Consider the following 23,117-nt stretch of genomic DNA (forward strand, 5'->3'; position numbering starts at 1 on the left):
TATTTTCTTTATTCTTTTATGTAAAATCTCTTGGTAAGATTAGCTCTAATAATTAATTCTTCATTAGTATTTCAGATGAACAATAGAGAACTAGCTAATTATTAAGAAGTTTGTCTTCACTTAAAATTTCAACTTGTTGCTTTGTCTTCACTTAAAATTTCAATCTGTTGCTTTCTATCTAATGAAAATATAACATTCAGAGCTAGATACAACTTTAAGATTCTATAAATTCATTTTCTTATGGATTTAGCATTTCTATTTCTGTACATTACCTGCAGATAAAGCAATATTAGCTTTTTCAGTAGCTGTAGGATGACTCTCTTTTGCTTGGCCTTCCTGAGGCAGAACTTGACTCTGAAAGGAGTCTAGAGATTTTGTAGAGCTATTCTTTGGTATATCAGAATTGGGTTCTCTTTGATGAAGCTCCAAATGACAGGGCCTTTCTTGAGATTTTATATCGCTATCTAAGAGTTTGCTGCGTTGCTGAATTTCATTATTTACATCACTTCCAATGTTTACTTTTGCATCTACTGAAAGAAACAATCTGCCTCCTTTGGGCAGGACATCTGTGTTCTTTTTTTCTGTGGCTGAAGCACTCTGTTTATCTTTTCTTAAAGATTCCCTGCTATTAAGACCCAAGAGATTGCTTTCATTTTTATATACATTGCTGCCTTTATCTTGTTTACATTTTAAAATACTATCTTCATTTTCTTGTGAGTGTCTGGAATAGCAGGTCTTTCCATGATGTTCATGAGAAATACCATCAAACACATCAGAAGGTGAGAGAGAATCTACAGAAGGCTGAAAGGGGGTATGAACTTCCCCTTCATCAGATCCCAGTTCTTCACATTCATCTACGGAAAGTAAAACTGATCTTTTAAATTTTTTAGTTGCAGAAAACTCGTGACTTTCATTTTCAGTTGCATCTTCAAAAGCTAAATTAATTATACCCTGAAATTGCTGAGGTGCTGTGCTGGGTGTAGGGAAATTTTCTACCACATTTTCAGTTTCAGATCTTTCATCTTCTGTTTCATCTGCTGAAGAAGAAACTTGTTCTATTTCCTGAGCAAACTGGACACTGCCTCGTGGAGTAATTTCTTTTTCTCTCAGGTGGACTATTGTAGAACGAGACCATACTTCTGTCTTTTTCCTAGGAATCTCATCATCACTTGTTGAATTAACATGGAAAAGCTCATTACCACTTTGCTTTTTCATTTTTACTTCAATTCTTAGATTATTATCACATATTTTTAATTCTTCAGGAGTACTGGTATCACTGCTACTTCTTCCAAGAAAATCATGGCACAGCATAGTGCCGCATTTAGATATGCCTCTGTCATTTGACCCATCATCATCCTGAGACCCCCCAGCATCATAGTCTTCAGATCTGGGCTTTATGTCATCAGAGGATGTGGTAGCACTACCAGTGTCAGATTCAGGACTCTCTCTCTGATGCAGAACACTAGTACTCAAATTCCAGGGACCCATAAATCGAACTTCTGGAGTTTCATGGCTTTCTGGAGTTTTTGTTGTTTCCACATCTTTAGAAGAATTTTTTCCTGATATTTGCCCCAAAAAGCTTGTGGAAGAAATATCTGAATCTGCTGTAACACATTTGTCTTCATTAATAGCAGGGTCATTAGATAATTTACTAGGAATTGTCAGTTTTTCATAAATTTTATATGTTTTGTCATCTTGAACAGAATTTAAGGTACAAATTGCCCTCTCAGGAACATGAGATAAAACTTCTTTCACACATTCAATGCTTGATTCTTTTTCCTTATCTTTTCTTCCTACTTGGACCTTCCTGTCTGATATTAAATGGATTTTCTCTGCAGTTGCCGAGTCTAAATCACAAATCAGATTAGAGTTCAAGTTTTCATTTGGATTTGAAATCATGGATTTTAGGGCAGTGGAGTTATAAAATTTTGAACCTACATTATCACTTCCATCAGAATGACAATGTATTTTAGCTGCATTGTAATTATCTGTTTCTTTGTGATCAGGAAATTTGGTTTCACTTTTATCTGAACAAATCTGTACTGACTGCAGTTTGTGTTTTACAGATTTATCCAGCTTTGAAATATTTTGGCATTCTACTACTGACTTATCTTTTCCCTGATTGTTTAATGGCTTTTGAGAGTCAGGTTTGCATGATGACTGGAATGCTTCTGTACCACTGATTTCAGATCCAAGATTATTGAGAGGTCTGTGTGGCTTCTGTACAGAAACAGTGCCCTTGTTATTATTATCATGTACATTATGAAGCATACTTCTTTGGACAACAGATGTCTCATTTTTTAAAGGTCTTTGAGGAGAAGACTGAGTCTTCAAAGTAACCTGTCCAGAAAGCATTTTCTGTTTTGTATCTTTATTATTCAAAGTTTCACTTTTCTTTGACTGACTTTGGTTTTTTGGCATTGCCACTATTTTTGCATTAACCTTAGGCAAAGTTGTATGGCCTTGCTTGATAAATTTTCTCTTAGTTTGTTTATCAGTGGTTATATTGTGATCCAATTTTGTCACATTTTCTTCAGACTGCCTTGAAGAGACTGAAGATTTTAGTGAACTTGGTGACTCTCCTTGGGATCCTACAAAAAGAAAGTTCAAAAATACAATATATGCTAGCTACATTTGTGAATGAAATCTAGCATTTGTTATTAAATTATTTTAGAAAAGATAAAATAATGAAATAACTTCTCTACAATCAAATGGATAATTACAGATTAGAAGTTGGTGACATAAGATAAAAAAGGAAATATTTTCTTTTTTATACATATATATACATATAGAGGAATTCCAGTACCTTAGTCAAAATTATTAAAACAGTATCTCCCTTCCTCAAGTAGAGAGTCTTGATCCTTATGCCAGAACTGGATTTGCATAAATATATAGGGGTAGAAAAATTTGTTTTCTCTATTCTAAAAGAACAAGAAGGGTCTTCTTCCCTTTGAAAAACTGAAGAAAAAGACTGTATCTTGTGTTCTACATAGCCAAAAAAGAGAATCAAGCTAAATAGAAAATAGAAATGTTGAAATGGTTGCAATTTTTTTTCCTTAAATGTGAACAAAATTAATTTATTTTTCATAAGTAGCTCATTATTATAGAGGCCATTAGGGTTAACAACTTAGATATGCAGTGGAGACTGGAAAGAAAGAGGGATTAATTGGGGGATCTTTTGTTTACAATAAAGTCCTGGAGATGATGTTTCAGACATTCAAATCTGTCAAAGAGAATTACCAGTGATTTTTAAATGTTTACTTCTTAGCTATTATCAGAACTTGAATACTTTTTCTCTTTCTTAGTTTCTAATTGACTTTTCAGTATTAATTCATAAAATCGGTTAAATTCATAAAATAGGTTATTTTGTTTTAGCAATATTGCACAATCTGATCAATACTTTTTAATTTCTTAAAACATGGGAAAACTGGTACATTATAGACTTGGATGAAAATCCTCCCTCCCTATGTATTACAGCTCTGTAGACTGTACTGTTACTTTCTTTTAGAATTCTTTAGTGCTGGCTTGGCAGATGAAATTCCTATAGTTATTAATAAAACCTTCAAGAAACACGAGCATAATATGCAAGGAACCAGAAATGCAGGTAAATGGATGTCTTTCTTAATTACTTCCTCCGCAAAAGACAATAAAAGCAAATCAATACTCCCAAAACGCTAATTGTCTGAAAATTGGAAGTATAAAATCTCATCTATAGTGTAAAATGAATTTAAAATGAGTGATACTATTATTTGCTTATGAAGTTCCAAATCATATTTCTGTTCATCTAACTTAAACAAAGAAGTAGCATTCATGATATCTAGTACTATTTCAGCTTTACCTTGGGTTTTAGCAAGATTACATGGGGATTTTTTTTTCCTCTGTTGAGTGGTAGCACATCCATTGACATTTCCTCTTTTCTTCAAAATTGGCTGTGGTACTGCATCACTATATCCTTTGACAGTAACCTTCTTTAGCACACTAAGAAAAATGATTTGCATTCAATATTACATCGAAATCCCAAAATGTGAACTCTTAAAGGCCTATACGTGAAATATACATTGTCCTCAAATGAATAAAATAAAAAAATGAATACACTTCTTTTCTGAAAACAGAGAAAATGTAGGTTTGTAAGACTTTAAGTTTATAAAACTGTAGGTCAAGTATGATAAAGCAATGAATAATCAAGTGTCACAATGTAAATTATGATATATCTCTACCATTTTGTGTCTATTATCATTTTATATAAATACACTAACTTCTTTTAATAAGAAAAGTTTTAAAAATATCATTGGATAAATATATCAATTTCCTTTAACAAAGAAGAAAATGCATTTTAAAAATATTTATTTTCAGAAAAAGCTAATATATAAGTAAAATTTTGAATGGAGACTTACCTGTTATTTATATTCGTTTCTTGCTCACGAATATTTTTATTGGAAGTTCCATTGGCAACCCTTGAAACAGGTCGAGACTTTACTAGTATAAATTAAGAAAAAGTGAGTCACAAGATAGAACACATTAAATATGTTATAATTATGTGTAAACTCATTGGTCAGACACTATAAACAAAATTAAATGTTAAAGCAAACAGAACTATGTTTTCTCTTGTTGCATGAATACAACAGGCAAATAAATACTTTTGGCATATGAAACTAATAAAAGTTCAAACAGAGGTTCATTTTTTCCTATGAACTGTAGCTGTTAGGAGCTATAAAAATTAGAGTGCTAAAACCTACCTACAGTGGAAGTTTTGACACTTTCCACATTGTTTATCACTGTCTGTCCTTGAGAATCACAAAAGGACAATTTATGATAGGAAGGGTTCTCTTCTAGTGATCCATTTTCTTTTGGTTCATCCAGGCTTTCAGTGGAAACCAATAATTCCATACTTGAATTTGTAGATTTGCTGGCAGGTCCTGTGATGCTGAGGCATGGAGAATCTTTTCCTGTTACTTTCTTCAAAGGCTTTGCTTTGGTTTGTGCATTTAAATTTCCAGCAAGTACCTTTGGTCTGGCACCTGTAATTTGCCCTTCTTGAATTTTCACACCTTTTCCATTTAATGAATTTTTCTGTCCAATTGTTGCTGCTGTTGTTGATCTTTCCATAACTTGTCTAGGTTCTGTTTGGGGTTTTATTATAGCTCTGGGCTTTCCAGAAACATTTTTTCCTCCAATTTTTAAATCTTTTGTAATCTTAGATGATGCTTTTGTACCATCCTTTTCCTTTAAATTATCATGTGCCAAAATTTTATTTGTGTTTCTATTAGTACTTGCTGAATGTCCAGATGCTCCTAATCCATCAGATTTCATCTTTTGATTAGAAGAGGGAAAACTCCAACACTCTTTCTTGTTATTTCCCCTCCAAGATCTGTCTTTTATAACATCTGAATCAGAAGCTTGTCTCTTTTGCTACAAAGAAGAAAAAAAATACTTTGTAACTTGACTGAAGTTTGACCATTTTTAGGCCTTTGATATATCATGCTTTATATGCTTGAATAATCCAGTTTTTCAAAACTAAAAAAAAGAACAAAGTTCATGTAATGATTTAGGGCCTATCAAAACTGAATTGTTTTTGAAAGGCATTTCAGTTGTTTCATATAACTTTAATCAAATCTGAAATACAGCATAAAATGTTTATTTAGAAGGCACAATATGTTAATGTAGTTTGTTATGGTAGTGATTAATACCTAAAAATGCAGGATGCCTTGGATGAATGTATAATAACATCCAACTCTTCCAGGTTCTGTGTTAAGCCCTTTTCATATATCATCTTATTCAGTCCTTACAATAATCTTGTGAGATAGCTCTTGATGCCATCTCCATATCTCAAACAAAAAAGTGGGAATTAAAGCAGGAACATGACTTTCCCCAGGTCCCCTACTGGTAAGAAATGGAGGTAGGACTTGAGCTCATGATATATCCTTCAAGCAGGCAATCATCTATATAGTGTAAATTTAAGGGACATTATAAAGATTTTTACCAAAATTCTGTCTTCAACCCTACCTCCCATCCCAGAAATTTTATCATTAAGGATAAATTCTGTGGTAAGAATTGTTTGCTTCTTGGAGTTTTCATTAAAAAAAAAAAAAGCTTCCAGGAAACGCAACACACAGTATCTGAAAAACTTGTTTTTTTAGAAGAAACAACAGTATGGGTTGTCTGGAGGGAATACAGAAAAAGGCTCCTACAAATAATTCAACTAGGCAAAGAGGGGAAAACAGAGGGGCACTTTTAGAACCCTTGCTTAGCACCAACCTTGATATGGATGGGAACAACAAAATTTAAAATATTGGTTGTAATTTTAGAATCAAGTTTTTAGATTACACAATACTAGGGTGGTATATAGGAATTTTATATTTTAAGCATGATTGTTCTGTAAACCTACAACTTATCTAATAAGGAAAAACAAGATTAAGTCTTTCTTTGTGTAAAAACTTAAAAACTTATTTTTTCCTTTGGAAAGCTGTATGAGATTGTAAAGGTGAGAGACAAAGCTATGTTCATCTATCACATAGTATGTACTAAAAAAAAATGTGTGGAATATCGTTAAACCTGAGCACATACTGACATATAGTTCCAACTCTAAATATTTCTAAATATGGAAAGATTTAAAATTTGTTTTATAAAATTATACATATGTATATGCATGTGTCTTTGTCTATCTATCAATCTATCTAAAACCTGGATAAAATTTAGGAAAAAAGCAAGGTATCATGATAAAAGAATTTCTGAATTTGTGTTTTTACTTTGCCACTAACTAGACTTAGAACATTTAAGAAGTCATTCATTCCTCTGGGCCTCAGATCCTGCATCACTACAGCATAGTGACTGGTCCTATCCAGAGTAACATTTATCAAGTTCAAATAGCATGGATCCTCATCTTTGATTTTCATGACCAAATTCTAAATAAAAAAAAAGTTTCTCCACTAATACCTAAAACTAGGCAAACATCTGCATTTAGACCTTGTCCACACCGCTAAAATTGATCTTATTCTATCCTTGAATTTATCCAATTTGAAGCATGCTATGGGTGAGATCTATATACTATATGGTAACCGAACTCCTTCAGAAATTTCACATTAACATAGTACAGAATGCTGGCATTCAATGTATACTCATCTCTAGGTAGTCTCTAACTTACATCTTTAAAGTTGATATACATTCCTTACATACAAATGGTCAATTGGGAATGTTCACCACATGCTATTGATTAAAATGAAGAAAAAGAGGGTAACTCTCTAAAGCATTCCTCTTACATTCTTTTGGTTTTACAGTACTTTTTTTTTTAAAGCTTCATAGTAATAGAAAAATTTTTTTAAAATCCAAAGAAGAATGGTATCATGAATTCCCATGTACTCTATACCCAGCTATAACAATTATCAACTCATGGCCGATTTTGTTCCATATACCCCAACCCCATTTTATTTTAAAGCAAATCCCAGACATCTTATAATTTTATACTTATGCATTTTAGTACTAGTACTCTTCTTAAACTTTTCTCTGTCTTATGTCATTAATTTTATCCACCTCTCAAAGATCTCCTCACTCTTTTAGAAAACACATTTACTCATTTATTCATTCCACATTTACTGAGTACTACCTACCAGATAATTGTACATAGGTTATTTCACAATAATCCTGTCATGTATTATTATTCTTATTATTCCTTTTGTTTTTCATGGGCAGGCACCTGGAATTGAACTTGGGTCTCCGGCAGGTGAGGACTCTGCCAGCTGAACCACCATGGCATGCCCTCCATTTTATATATTAGCAAACTAAGACTTGTGGCTTAAATGTTTTATCTGGGATGACACATAATAAATGTGGAGTCAGGATTTAAACTCAGCTCTTCTGATTCTACATCCAGCATCCATTTTTATTACAGCATTGCCTTTGTGAGGGAAACTTTTTTTCCTGCTTCCTTTCCACTGCTGTTAGCAGTAAAAATTCCTGAAGAGCCTCAAAGTTAGGAAGATGAGACAACAGAATGGGACTGAGTTCTATTTTGCTGTAAGCTGAGGAAGTAGAAAAAGCCGGGTTGACGACAGTTAGTAGAATATGGGAAAGGAATATGTACCCATTCCCCATATAAATTCCTTGGTATCTTTAAAAACAAAAAATAAAAAGCAATGGATAACAGGGAACAGTATCCATGGAAAAAAATGCCCTGAGATAGCATTTTCTAGGGTATGCTCTATGGAAGTACATAAGGAAACAGACTAGGAGTGTCCCAGTATTATAAAATGTGGGAGAAATTTTGGGTAAAACAGAGTTCAACAGGGTTCTTTATTAGAGTTCTTCTTAGAGCTTTTAAGGTGCTAATGTATATCATCAGTCTCTAAGAGGTATGTTAGAGATGGTATGCAGCAATTCTTAAAATAGTTGACCCAGATGTTCTTTGGTAGGACATATGATAGAGCTAATATAATGTGGAACACACTTTGGGAAACTGTTGTGGGAGTTTTACTGGCAAAAAGTTCCAGCTTTCCAGTTTCTCACCCTAGATATTTGTAGCTTGACTTCCGCTTTAAGCAAGGAGAGCCTTCAGTAGTGGCCTAGAGGTGTGTGAGTTCTATCTAATGGCTGATGAGGAAGAAAAGAGGATTTCCTATTCCACTTTGTAAGGGCAATGTGTTCACTGCATTTGAAACTTGAACTCTCAACATTTATCTCCATAACATCATTGTAATGAACGTACTGTATTAGTATAATTGTGGACTTCAAATATATTACTAATAATAGTGAGCCTCTATAAATGGGCTTGGAACCCTAACCATCAATAATAACATTTTTGGGAAGAAAAATGTATTTCAGGTTATAAAAATTACACAAAGTAACTTTTATAGAAAAACATAATTGTATTAATTGCCTTTTTCAGACCAAAGTCACATTATGTGAATTTCAACTTTAGCAAGAAGTAGGTTTATTAGAAAAATAGACATTGAATTAGGTCTAGAATTCTAGAGAATTTTTGACCTATTGGAATAGCTCCAATGTTAGTTGCCAAAAATGTTTTCAAGGAAATGACAAGCCAGAAAGATATAAAAAACACATATTATTTAAAAATTTATGTAATGCTCACTTGATTTTAAAAAGACCCAAAATTATTCCTATCAAGAAATAGCTCCAATTAATCAAAGAATGGATTAAAAATTATTCTGCAATATAAAAAAATTAAAGTTAAATTATTTGGTACCTTTTTCATTTGTACTTCGAAAATTCAGAAAGTTTACCTGAGAGCTACTGAATATAGGCTTTTTGCCAAGTCTTCGATCATCACCTTTGTCAAATGCAGCTGTTGAAGGAAACCACAATTTATTTTTAAAGGAGGCATTACTATTATTACCATAGAAGTAGAGGGAAAATAGTAGTATGGTAACAAAAGGTATGTTTGGATGGAAATAACTTAAAAAAAACTAGCATACATATACAATTTCATAATATATTTAGAATTTTTAAAAATAAAAGAATATCATTTATAATTTTGCTCTCTGGTCCCTATGGATTTTATGTTATTAAAATTAATAAATGAGAAACACATTACTTCACAAATCCACACATTAACAAAAACCAGAATTTTCTCAACCTGTGAATTCTAGAGATAACTAGTTTCATTTCAGTTCTTCAAATTTAAAAAATTTACAGATTGTGGCAAATACAGTATTTTATAAACTATTAAATATAAGATCATGCTTATCCTAAAAAATGTAAAAATACTTTTGAAATTAACTACAACTATTTTCCTGTTTTGGAGGTAGGACATAGAGAAGGAGGAAAAAGAAGAGACAAAAAGAAGATTCTATTGAAAATAAAACAAGATACAATTCCCAAGCCAACAACATTCTTTTCAGAATTACACAAAAATCCATTTTGCAGGTTAGATTTATGTGGGAATTATTTGGGGATTCATGTTTATGCTCTTCAAATAAGAATTTGAATGTCAGGAAAATATATAGAAATAATGGCATAAGAGCTATAAATACAGTTTGGCTAGCATATTTCTTCCTTTTGAAGGTTATGGGGCTTTAAAATATTTTTTTAAGAAAAGAATACAATCTCCAAACATTATTTGATTTTTAATAAAATAGCTGATGAAAAATAAATTAAGTTCTCGGTAATTTTAACATGTGTCTTTCAGTATCTCTATTTTATAGGATCTGTGCTATAAGACAAAGCAGGATCCTGGAAATGGCATCATAATGACTAATTCACAGTAAGCAGATGACTCTACACTATTATATACAGGAAGAAATTAATACAAAATATCTCCCAAAGGTCAGTAACTCAACAAGAACATAAGAAATGTTATAATAAAGACGACCCAGAAGCATTCCTTTATCTGGAGTTCCCCAACATAGTAATTATGCTAAGTCAGGACTCATTATCATTCAACATATTTAAGATTAAAAAGATATTTATTATTACACTGAAAAAATGTAAAAGGATGGAAAGTTCTTTTTCATAATTAATTCAATTGCCAGTAACATTTTGTTTTGGATGCATATATGCTGTATGTATTTACATATGCTTTAAATTGGCACTTGGAAGAATTAAAATAAAAAAACATTTTTTAAGGCCTTACTTACCTAAGAAATACTCTAAAATAGAGAAAAACAAAGTTTGTTACCAATCAAAAGAGTACTGCATGACACCTATTCTAGGAATGCTGAACTTACCTTGTTTCTTCACACTGTATAGAATTCGTAGTAAAGATAAACTGTCTATCTAAACTAAAATCAGCACAAAAATAGTCACAAGGAAAAAAAACTCCAATTTCTCAAAACATCCTTCTCAAGATTTTTACTGTTATTTAAAAAGATGGAATTAGTTTGAAAATTTCTCTTCAGATCACATCTAGTTAATACTATCATGTTTTACTCAATAATACAGAGCAGATCACATTCTGACTCTTTCATTAAAGAATTTAACACATCTACGTACTATGAAGAATATATTAAGTCATATATGGTTTCACATTTCATGGTACAAAATATTTTAGCTTTATGAAATACAGTCTCTTAACTTAAAATGTTTTTAAAGTATACTTGCTGAATCTGCCAACATTTTTTCTTAGGCACCTGCTTTAACCCCAAAATAGTCATGAAGCCATTTTCAGTTCCACACCCTCAACATTTTATTTTAATATTTTTGAAACAAAGACATATTCTTAGCAATATACATCTTTTCTTTAATGCTAATGTTTCAAATAGTATCTATTAAATGTCAGAGACCACTGTGTGGCTCCTGAGGGGCACCCTGCAATAGCACACACCGTATCACTGAACCAATCATTTATGAAATAAAGCCATCTAGTCTAGGCAAAACCACAAGAAAGGGTATCATATGCAAAAGATGGAAAAGCTTTATGGCAAAATATATTTTTAAAAGAGGGAGAAAGTATGTTTGTTAACCTGTCCTATGTGGATTATGCTTTCCTATACTTCTAATCTCTTCTACAGGAATGCTTTTGCTAAGCAAATTGGGCTGAAACATTTTTGCTAATGTAAAGTAGGATTAAAAATTGATATAAGTAAAGGAAATAAGTTTTGCTTTATAAGAACATCAAAAAAATCATGATTGTTAAAACTGCCTAAACATACCACGACTAGATTCAATTAGCAACCTATTTTTGAACAGAAACACACAAATATTAACCCTACTACTTATCAGACTGCCTTCAAAATATCTGCTGTCACAAAGATCATAATATAAGAATATAAAACCTCAAGGTTAACATACCTGCTTGGATCTTCTGTTGATGATCTGTGCTCATCAGCTTCCAGCTTTCTGTGTGACGAACAGCATAGAAAGACTGAACCAGGAAAATCCACAGCTTATCACGCAGAGCCTGGATCTTGCACGTAAAACCCTGTGTTCATGCAACAAATCAGCAGCTGGTGAGAGCCACATTGTCATAGCAACCAGTCATTATTCCTTTCTGAATCTACTTACTCCTAAGCTAGATCAATGATGTCATCACTTAGATTTTTCAGATCGTTGGGTACATGTATTTATAAAGGATAACTCTTCAAAAACAGAATTTTATAGTGAAGCATGAAGCTAAACCTATCTTTTCAAGCAAATGTTATTTTAAACCACTAATGATCTTTACTGAATATTTTCCACAGTCTTTTCAAATCAACTGTGATATTACAAGGTCAAATACTATATGGAATAGCAGTAAGTTTTATGAAAATTTTTAATCATTCTTGTTGAACAAATACAAATGCCTATAATTTAATTAGTTTATTAATTACAGTTGAGTAATTACACATAAAAAGTAGTCTTTAATTTTACTTTTGCCCAGTCGATTCAATTATAAAGTGAATTTTTTCTGAAGAAGAAAAGGAATTGCAAATATATTATATTATACCATCTCAGTCTTTATCGTCTATCTTTCCTTCTGATTTCATTTGTGTCCTGAGCCGTTGGCCCCAGGCCAAGCCCTCAATCTTGGGGTTTGTTCATATGAATCTAGGAATGCCTAGAGTGTACAATGATAGTGACTAAATGTAAAAATTAAAATATGTTTTTGCATGAGGAAGAACAAAGGAATGTCAATACTGCAGGGTATTGAAAATAGATGGTAATTCATATTTTAAAACTTTAACTTCTATGTGAGACTAAAGCAAAAAATGTTTATTTGGTACAAAATTTATATTTTGACTAGCACATTTCCTAATATAACTTATATGGACAGGTGAACTGAACACTGTAAGTATACGGAATCTTGAGTAGGGCATGAGATTTTTAATCCCAGAGTGATTTGAACAGTGAATAAAAAGTATTTGCAAAGTCCTCTTGGGGGAACGGCGAGAAAGGGGGAAAATTCAACTTTCCCATGTGCAGAATTCCTGATATTATCACAAGCAGTGGGGACAACCAAAGCAACAAGCTGAGCCCTCAATCTTGGGGCTTGTTCATATGAACAACAAAAAAAGAATATATTATAAAATAATAAAAGATATTAATGATTAAATTTTTTCAATATAAAAATTTTATATTCAGAAAATTTAATGGAGTGATGGGAGGGAAATATTAGAATTAGGCTGTGCCAATTAATATTGCTAAGTACCAAACTACTAGCCAAACTGCCCAATTCTAAGTTCGTTTGAAAGTAAATAAATTTCAAAAATTTTATATTATAAAAAATTCCAACCATATGTACAGTAAAGAGCCTTAAAAAAAAAACCCATAAACCTTTCACCTAGCTTCAATGACCCTCAGCAATTTTGCAAATACATTTAAAAATCTTAAAATAGTTCAACTATTACTTCACTTTTATGAATTTTATTATACTAAATACCATTTCCTTTGTACTTTCATAGTTCAGCAACACATCCAGAGCCATAAGAAGAGAACAACTATTCTCGATGGTATTGTTTTCTTCAATTGCTTTTAAAATTTTGTCCAACAGATCAGCTGTGCTGCTCATTGCTTGTGACTATAAAACACAGAAATTGATATTTAATAAGAACACATGTAAAATGCATAAGAAATTATATTTGCTCTTTCTCTTTCCTTTGTAAAACACACACACACAATTCTTAAGAGCCAATATAGTCTTAATAAAATAACCTAGAAATAAGTAGTGACAGTTATATATCAATGACTAATTTTAGAGAAAGTGGGTCCCCAATAGGATGCAGAATTTTGTACTGATTATAATTCTATTATTGACCCAAACAATATCTTGATGTCTTTGGTTTCTAAAATGTAGCTTATGCTTATTGAGGGGTAGAGTTGGCCAGAATTACACTGTTCCTTGCCATGGGCACTCAAACCTGTCCCTCCTCCCCTCCTTATGTTGTGAGCCAAAACTCTGTCAACCATTGTTCTAAATCCTGTGCAAACAAACCATCTGCTGTGGAATTTATTTAAATCATACTAATTTAATAAAGTCAACCTGTATTTAAAAACTCTTACATAATTTAAAAGGGGTACACAATAATGGGACTAACGTAGGCTATAATTTTAGCCATAGTACCTGTAAGAAAAGAGCAAAATTTGGACTCTGAATGATCTTGGAGAAATTTTCTACCATAAATTCAATACATTCTTCTTGGAGCCGAGATGCCATAGTCAATGCAGCTTCTGTCCACTTCACTCTGGGTAGACTCATGATTAATCTGTCACTTTCCATCAGAAGAAAGGCAGCATTCTTATCATTCTTAGAATTTAAAAAATATTGGGAAAAATTTAGATGGTATTTCTGCTCATAAAATAACTTTCTAAGCAAATCAAATACTTTTGTTTTCTTGTGATGTTTCCTGCAAAAACAAAACTTCAGGTTAAGTGAAGTCATTGTCATTAGTCTTATATATAATATTTATTTGTTTATTCATTCAGATTATCCCAAAGGGAGAACTCTGAGTTGGGAACAGCAAAATTATAATATAGCTACAACGATAAACTTGACTTTCCTGAAATTTACACTACTGAACAAATTTTTGGTGTCTATAGATATCATTTATAACTGTATGACTAAATGACATAGCCTTAATTCTTTTCTGACTTACTATACATGCTCTTTATTGCAGATTTGGAAAGATTAAAAACTATTGGGTGGGCCACGGTGGCTCAGCGGCAAGAATGCTTGCCTGCCATACCAGAGGACCCGGGTTCAATTCCCGGTGCCTGCCCATGTAAAAAAATAAAAATAAATTTAAAAAAAATATTAAAAAAAAAAAACTATTTATAATCCCCAGTGACTTTACCCCCTCTCTAATTAGAGAAGACTCTTTCTATATTTTATTCATTTTTATGACTCATTTTTATACCAGAGGGGAAAAATTCACAAAAACTGTTCACTATGCAAAATGCAACGGCGATTCAGGAATTCCTTTATGCGCCTAGGAAAAGGGAAAAAAGGGCAATTTATAAATGTCTATATTGCATCCACTGTTTGTACTTCTCATTCTTGAAATAATGCTTAATAAATATGTATCAAAGTTACCTAATGGGCTGTAGATTGGAAAACATGGTCACAAATTCTTTGCAGCTCCATTCAACAAGAGATGGAATCTATTTTTCCCATCCCTTGAATCTGAACTGAACTTGTCATTTGATTTAGCAGAATGTGGTGGAATTAACATGTAAGTGCCAGGGCCTAGGTCTCAAGAAGTCTTGTGGCTTCTCTCTCTTTTCCTTCATGAAACTCTGAGCCCACAAGGTCATGAGATAGTCTGAGAAGGGTGATCATGAGGAGAGGGAGGTCCCCCCTTCAGCTTAGCCACCAGCTGAATACAGCCACAGAAGTTAGCTCAGCCAAAGTCAGCAGAAGATCCTTCAGGCAGAACACATAATTATGAGAAATGACAAATTGTGGTTTTAAGCCACATAATTTTGGGATGGCGTCTTACACAGCAATGAATAACTGATAAATATGGAAATGACAGATTGAAACCCTAAACAGACTGCTGATGTCTGATCGCAACTCAAGCATTATGTCTTCCCTACACCTACATTAGATTCCTTTTATACATGCAATTAGAGAACCTGTCCTTCTTCTTCAGAGCACTTATTTGTAATTATTCAATTATAAATAGAAGTATTTGATTATTACGTCTCCTTCACTAGGCTGTATGCTCAAAAAGTGTGAAACCATGTCTGATTCTGATCACCACTGTCTCCCCAGCGCCTACTGTAGAAATGGGTCATAGTAGACACTTCAAATATTTGCTAATCTTTTAGCATCATTAAAGACTGAGAGTCTACAAGTGAATTTCCAAGATAAATTTAATCCTTGAGCATCAAAACTTTTAAAATGTCATTCATTTAATAAGAATTCTCTTAAAAGATATAATTTCTCTATTAGACTAAAAAATCATAATTTATAATTCATGTACTTTTAAAAAATTTAGTACCATTATCCATTTCTCCCTGATGACTTCCTGAGTAACTGTCCTGTAACTAAGAGTTTCAAACAATAAACTCAGTTTTCTCTGCCATAGAAATTGCTTTGGTAGTGGAGTCAATGGAGGGTAGTCAAATAAATCTGACAGGTATCTATAAAGGGTTTACTATATACGTAAACGTTTGTGCTTTATTGATAACATTTTTCTAAATACAGATATAGAGTATAGTTGTTAAAAATTAGCTTAGAATATATTAGGAAAATAAAATATGGACACAAACAGTTAAATGATAACACAGGTTATCAGAATAACCTTATTCTGTATTGGCCTGAATAATGACATGGTTTAAAATTTAAAAACGTATAAAAGGTGTTACTAGGAAATGTCCCTACCCATTTCTAACTACCCATTTTCCTTTCTCACAACGATAATTTTTTTTGTATCTTTTCAGTTATTTTATGCATGCAGATAAACACACACACACATTCTCTATGAGTATGTGTAAATGTGTGTGTGTGTATATATATCTGTGTCTATGTATGTATATATGTATGTACATGTATAATTTCCCCCTTCTTTTACATAACTGGAGGTATTACTGTGCACAGTACTCTGTACCTTGCTTTATTCATTTAGCACACAACATGAATATTCTTATCAGTATATAAAGGCTTTTTATTGTTTTAATAGCTTTTTTCAAATATCATGTGGTTTTTTTCTTTTTTTATTGTATAGTATATATACAAAGCAAAGAAATAAAAAAGCAATAGTTCTCAAAACACTCTTCAACAAGTAGTTACAAGATAGATCCCAGAGTCTGTCACTGTTACATATTTTTTTATCCCCAGAGTCAAACTATTTTCTTTTTTTTTTTTGTGAAAAACAACCTATATACAAAAAAGCAATACATTTCAAAGCACAGCCCCACAGTTAGTTCTAGAACATATTTCAGAGTTTGACACGGGTTACAATTCTACAATTTTAGGTTTTTAATTCTAGCTGCTCTAAGATACTGGAGACTAAAAGAGATATTAATTTAATAACTCAGCAATCCTATTCATTTGTTAAATCCTATCTTCTTTGTATATCTCCATCATCACCTTGATCTTTCCATTTCTCTCTTTGGGGTGTTTGGGCTATGGCCATTCTAACTTTTTCATGTTAAAAGGGACTGTCATAATATGGGATAGGGAGATGGATCTAGCTGATGTTCTAGAGAGGCTGACCACTCTAGGTTTCAGAACTTATATGGTCCAGGGATCCATCTGGAGGTTGTAGGTTTCTGAAAAGTTACCCTTGGGAAGGGAACCCTTGCGGAATCTTATATATTGCCCTAGGTATTCTTCAGGATTGGCTGGAATGGTCCTGGTTGGGGTTTGGCAGGTTATGGTAGGTAGTAATGTCTAACTGAAACTTGCTAGTAAGAGCAACCTCCAGAGTAGTCTCTCAACTCTATTTGAACTCTCTCTGCTACTGATACTTATATTAGTTACACTTCTTTTCCCCTTTTGGCCAGGATGGAATTGATCCCATGGTGCCAGGGCCAGGTTCATCCCTGGGTGTTTTGATAGCTTTTTAAACAATAGATATGAAATATAGATGTCACTTAACCAGTCCTCTACCAATAGATATTTATGAAGTTTCCAGTTCTTTTGCTATTATAAACAGTGTTGTAATGAATGACCTCGTAAATAGCATTATTTCACATATATGTGAATATATCAATAGGATAAATTCCTAGAAGTAGAATTGCTGGGTCAATACTACTTTTGTTAGCCTGGGTTCTGCCAAAAATTAGAGCCAGAGAAACAGGTTTGTATGTAGATAGTTTATTTGGGGATGTGATCCCAAAGGGATTTAAGGCACTGCAAAAAGTGAAACATAGAAGGAGGGAAAGTCAATCCAAGGGAGTGTTATCTATATACAGGAATTTGTTATAGGGATGTGACCTTATGCAATTGTGGGAACTGGTTAAATGGTCTTTATATCTGATGCTTTAGTTAGAGGTCCATAGGGCAGGCAAGGAAGAAGATGGATATAAAATGGGGGAGAGCAAGGACAAGCTGCAACCCAAGAGCTTGAAACCACAAGAATAGACTAGAACCTGTGTCAATTCTTACTGTCTCCAACCTTTAAGAAGTGGGTCTCTTGCTGGAGACGCTGGTACTTTATTCATGGAGCTTAACAGACAGACTCAGCCCAGGAGTCAAAGAAGTGGAAGGAGGCTCCAGGGCAAGGTGGAACAGTTGCAAGCCCAGCTGCTGTCCCAAGAAGGTGACCCCGTAGATAAGCAACATGTGTGAACTAAAAGTACCTGCCCCAACCTTCTGAAAGTAAAAAACAAAAATGACTCCTGCTTTAATATGGCCCTCAAAATATTATGCTAAATTTCTCTTGTGGTCCACAATAAGCAGAAACATACAGAGAAGGAAATTCTGGGAAGTATCATTTACCCTAGCCAGGCCGACACATTACAAAGTCATTATAGTCCATTTATTATTAACTTGGCACCTATATACATGTCTTTAAACCATACGTAGTTCCCAAATGGAGACAATAGCTAAGTCATGCTTCTGCCTAAAATAACACAACTATCTAGCATACAACAAAGATGCTAACCGTGTCCCAATAAAAGCATAAAAAGTCTCTTTTTCATCTCTGGGTGATGCTCATCCTTCTTCAAACTGATACACACTCCCTTATGAAACTCCTTAATACAGAGAGATAAAGTTAATTATCATTAATACATCTTATATTAGATGATAGGGGAATGGGAGAAAGGGAAAAGCAAAAGTATTTGTGTACTGGTTTGAAAGTATTATGTATCCCAGAAAGGCCATGTTTTAATCCTGATCCAGTTTTCTGGGAGCAGCTGTTTCTTTTAATCCTGATTCAATACTGTAGGTTGGAAACTTTCTATTAGATTATCTCCATGGAGGTGTGACACCCAATTGTGGGTGTGATCTTTTGATTAGATGGAGATGTGATTTTAGATGGATCTTGATTAGTTTACTGGCATCCTTTAAAAGAGGAAAATTTTGGAAAGAGTCAGAAAAAATGACAGAGGCAACAGAGAGCCAACAGAAACGACAGGAGCCTCAAACCGATTGAAAGAGTAGATATAGATGCTTGGAGAACAATTGTTTCAGAGAACAGAAACACAGATGACTGGAGATGCTGGGAGCCCAGCAGACATCACCGTGAGATGTTAAGCAAGCCAGAACCTGGAGAGAGCCAAGAGAAGCCAAGAGATGAAAGTCAGCCCCAGAGAAGCAAAATGAGGAACCGATCAGGAACAGACTGAAAACAATGGAGTCCAGGAGCAAGGTACTAACAGATGTCAGCCACATGACTTCCCAGCTAACAGAGGTGTTTCTGACCCATCAGCTTTCTTGAGTGTTGGTAAGATAACCTCTTGTTGGTTCCTTAATTTGGACACTTTCACTTCCTTAGAACTGTAAACTTGTAAACTTATTAAATTCCCTTTTAAAAAAACCATTCAATTTCTGATATATTGCATTCTTGCAGTTTGCAAACTGAACAACTTGGTTAAACATATACATATAGTAGTTAGCCCTACTGCAGTACTAAGCAGTGTTCATTTCTGTAACTGGCTGTAGCTGGTATTTATAACTATCTTCTTTCACTACCCGTTCCATATTCCGTTTGCCCTCAGCAAACGCTTTTGTCGGTTGCAGTTATTTATCTGGTAGGGTGGCCCAATTTTTATTCCTGAAGGATATGAGCCATCATCAGAGCTGCTAAATTGGTTATAATTTTCCACTTATTTTAATCATGGAACATGGGAGTACTGTATTCCAGATGAACTCCTTCTTATTTATCCACTTTATATAGTAGCAACCCAATTTCCCCTTGATAATCAGGATCAATCTATTAATACCCTCCTTTTATTGCTTTTAGATTCACTGGCATAAGGTACTCAAAGTGGCGAGAAGGCAGTCTCAACTTCTAGTTCAATGGATTCACTGGGTGTTCCCAGATGAAAGCATTATTCTCTTTGGAACTAAGACTTGTAGATCAGCAGTGCTTAAGGCTGTGGGGACAAAAAAGCATATTTGGTAGAGGATCACTAGAGGTTACTGTGTATGAAGCCACTCGGTTTCTACACCTTGATTTCAGAACTATGAATACTGGCTATGGGAGAAACAGCACTATATTAACAGACAATGACTTCAAGCACATCTTCATCCTGGAAGACATCTCCCTAGCCCTGTAAGGTATTGTCACATAACTGGTGTTGTAACCTAGTCTTCAAAAGGCCATTCCACCATTTTATCAAGATAGCTGCTTCAGAATGATAGGAAACATGGTAAGATGGTAAATTCCACGAGCTTGAGTCCACTGCCACACTTCATTTGCTGTGAAGTGAGTTTCTTAGAGATGTTGCATGGAATACCATGATGGCGGATAAGGCATTCTGGAAATCCACAGATGGTGATTTTAGCAAAAGCATTGCAGGTAAAGAAAGTAAATCCATATCCAGAACAAATGTCTATTATGGAGAGAATAAAACACAGCCTTTCCATGATGGATATGGTCCACTGTAATCAATCTGCCTCCCCTGGGGAATGGTGCCATAAAGAAATCAATGTTATTCCTAGAACTACTTTGGTGAGTAAAAGTCTATGTTGCTGAACCACTGCATAACCTCCATCCCTATTGCTTTTGCTTATGATCCAATACATACTTCCTAGTGGTTCTGTTTCTCTGACTAAAGCCTGTATTAGTTGTTAAGCTGCCGGAATGCAATATACCAGAAATGGAATGGCTTTTAAAAAGGGAATTTATGGATAGCACAGTATTACCTGATTATAGCACAATAATGTAAGTACACTGAATGAAGCTGAATGTGAGAATGATAGAGGGAGGAGGGCTGGGGGCATATATGAAACCAGAAGGAAAGGTAGATGATAAAGACTATGATGGTATAATCTAGGAATGCTTGTAGTGTACAATGATAGTGACTCAATGTACAAATTAAAAAATGTTTTTGCATGAGGAAGAACAAAAGAATGTCAATATTGCAGGGTGTTGAAAATAGATGGTCATTCCTATTTTAAAACTTCAACTTCTGAGTTAGACTAAAACAAAAAATATTTGGTTCAAAATTTATATTTTAACTAGTGCATTTCCTAATATAACTTATATGGACAGGTTAATTGAACACCAAAAGTACATGGAACCTTGAATAGTGTTAGGTTGGGGAACGGGGAATGGCACTGCACCTTGAGCTGCAGAGGCTGTGTCGCCCCTCCCAACATGACTTCCGGAACTAATGCTCACCTCCCTCCATCCTAGGTTTGGTGAGCTCTGCCCGGGAGCGCAGAAATAAATCCGTCCACTTTAAATTTCCTGGTCTACCTTCCTTCTTTCTCACCCTTTCGCCTCCTAAACCTTTCAAATAGGGAATGAGATTTTGTAGGTTGGTCCAGTGTGAGCCCTGATAAATCCCAGAATGATTTGAACAGTGAATAAAAAAGTATTTGCAAAGTCCCCTTGGGGGAATGGTGAGAAAGGGGGAAAATTCAATTTCCTCATTTGGAGAATTTCTGATACTCTTGCAAGCAGTGGGGACTACCAAATCGATAGGCCGAGCCCACAATTTTGGGGTGTGTTCATATGAAACTTATCCCCGCAAAGGATAGGCTAAGCCTATTTAAAATTAGGTCTAAGAGTCACCCCCAGAGAATCTCTTTTGTTGCACAGATGTGGCCTCTCTCTCTCTCAGCCAATACAGCAAGCAAACTCATTGCCCTCCCCCTCTTTATGTGGGACATGACTCCCAGGGGTGTAAACCTTCCTGGTAACGTGGAACAGAAATCCTAGAATGAGCTGGGACTCAGCATCAAGGGATTGAGAACCTTCTCAACCGAACAGGGAAAGAGAAATGAGACAAAGTGTCAGTGGCTGAGAGATTTCAAACAGCACTGAGAGGTTATCCTGGAGGTTATTCTTATGCATTATATAGATATTCCTTTTTAGCTTAAGGTGTATTAGAGAGGCTAGAGTAAAGTGCCTGAAACTGTAGCACTGTGTTCCAGTAGCCATGTTTCTTGAAGATGATTGTATAATGATATAGCTTTTGCAATATGACTGTGTGATTGTGAAAACCTTGTGTATAATGCTCCTTTTATCTATGGTTGGATTAAAAATAAGTAATAACTTATTATAAGTATTATATTATAATAAGTTACAAGTTTACAGTTCTAAAGAAGTGAAAGTGTCCACAGTAAGGCAAACAAGAGGATACCTTCACTCAAGAAAAGCTCATGGCTTTTCTGAACACCTCTGTCAGTTGTGAAAGTTACATGGCTGGCATCTCCTGGTCCCTTGCTCCTGGGCTCCATTGCTATCAGCCTCCGTGCCTGTAGGGATTCCTCACTTTGCTTCTCTGGTGTCGGTTTTCATCTTTTGGCTTCCCTTGGCTCTCTCCAAGTTCTGGCTATTTCTGTGAGTCCTTACTTAGCACCCAGGCTATTTCTATCTTGATCTCCAAAGATCTATATTGGCTCTCTTCTCTGTTGGCTCTGAACTTTCTCCAAAATGTTTCCTCTTTTGAAGGATTCAAGTAAACCAATCAAGACCCATCTTGAATGGGTGGAGTCACATCTCATCAAATAAAAAAGTCACACCCACAATTGGGTGTGTCAAATCCCCATTGAAGCAATCCAATCAAAAGTTCCCACCCTACAATAATGAACCAGGATTAAAAGAAATGGCTGCTTCCACAAGATTGGATCAGGATTAAAATACGGCTTTTCTGGGGTCCATAATAAATTCAAACTGGGACAAACCCTAACTGATGAATTTGGTACTAAAAATGGTTCTAAAGGAACATAATCTTCAGGATAGGTGGAATTGGTTTTCTCATCTTGCCTGTGTAATAAAATTCTACATTTGTATTTAAAAGATTGAAAGCAGCTATATAAAACTGAATAACTTTTTTTTTGTATGCTGTATGGCGGGGGCCACATCTCATTCTTTATCCACGTGACTACTCCATTATTGCTGCACCATTTGTTGAATTTTTCTTTTTAGGGGGGAAGTGCATGGGCTGGAAATCAAACCCAGGTCTCATGTATGGCAGGTAAGAACTCTACCACTGAACTACCCTTGCATGTCCTAAAATTGAGTAACATTTTAAAAAATCTTCACACACATACATTACATATATGGTGTACAATCAATGGCTCATAATATCATCACATAATTGTGTATTCATCACCATGATTAATAGCT

At 34.3% G+C, this 23,117-nt stretch overlaps 1 protein-coding gene across 2 annotated transcripts in view; it reads right to left on the bottom strand.

Moving 5' to 3' along the window:
• BTBD8 (BTB domain containing 8) overlaps positions 1 to 23,117 on the bottom strand; it is a 152,458-nt gene that overhangs the window by 1,948 nt on the left and 127,393 nt on the right. For both annotated transcript variants that reach the window (XM_077120281.1, XM_077120280.1), the window contains exons 10-17: positions 13,988 to 14,170; positions 13,307 to 13,444; positions 11,740 to 11,869; positions 9,234 to 9,295; positions 4,737 to 5,409; positions 4,395 to 4,476; positions 3,839 to 3,978; positions 273 to 2,591 (exon numbers count right to left, since the gene is read on the bottom strand). In XM_077120281.1, coding sequence (XP_076976396.1) covers positions 273 to 2,591; positions 3,839 to 3,978; positions 4,395 to 4,476; positions 4,737 to 5,409; positions 9,234 to 9,295; positions 11,740 to 11,869; positions 13,307 to 13,444; positions 13,988 to 14,170 — 3,727 coding nt within the window. The remainder of the gene's footprint in view (positions 1 to 272; positions 2,592 to 3,838; positions 3,979 to 4,394; positions 4,477 to 4,736; positions 5,410 to 9,233; positions 9,296 to 11,739; positions 11,870 to 13,306; positions 13,445 to 13,987; positions 14,171 to 23,117) is intronic.

Source organism: Tamandua tetradactyla, chromosome 11 (genome assembly GCF_023851605.1).
Source record: "Tamandua tetradactyla isolate mTamTet1 chromosome 11, mTamTet1.pri, whole genome shotgun sequence".
Lineage (NCBI taxonomy): Eukaryota > Metazoa > Chordata > Mammalia > Pilosa > Myrmecophagidae > Tamandua > Tamandua tetradactyla.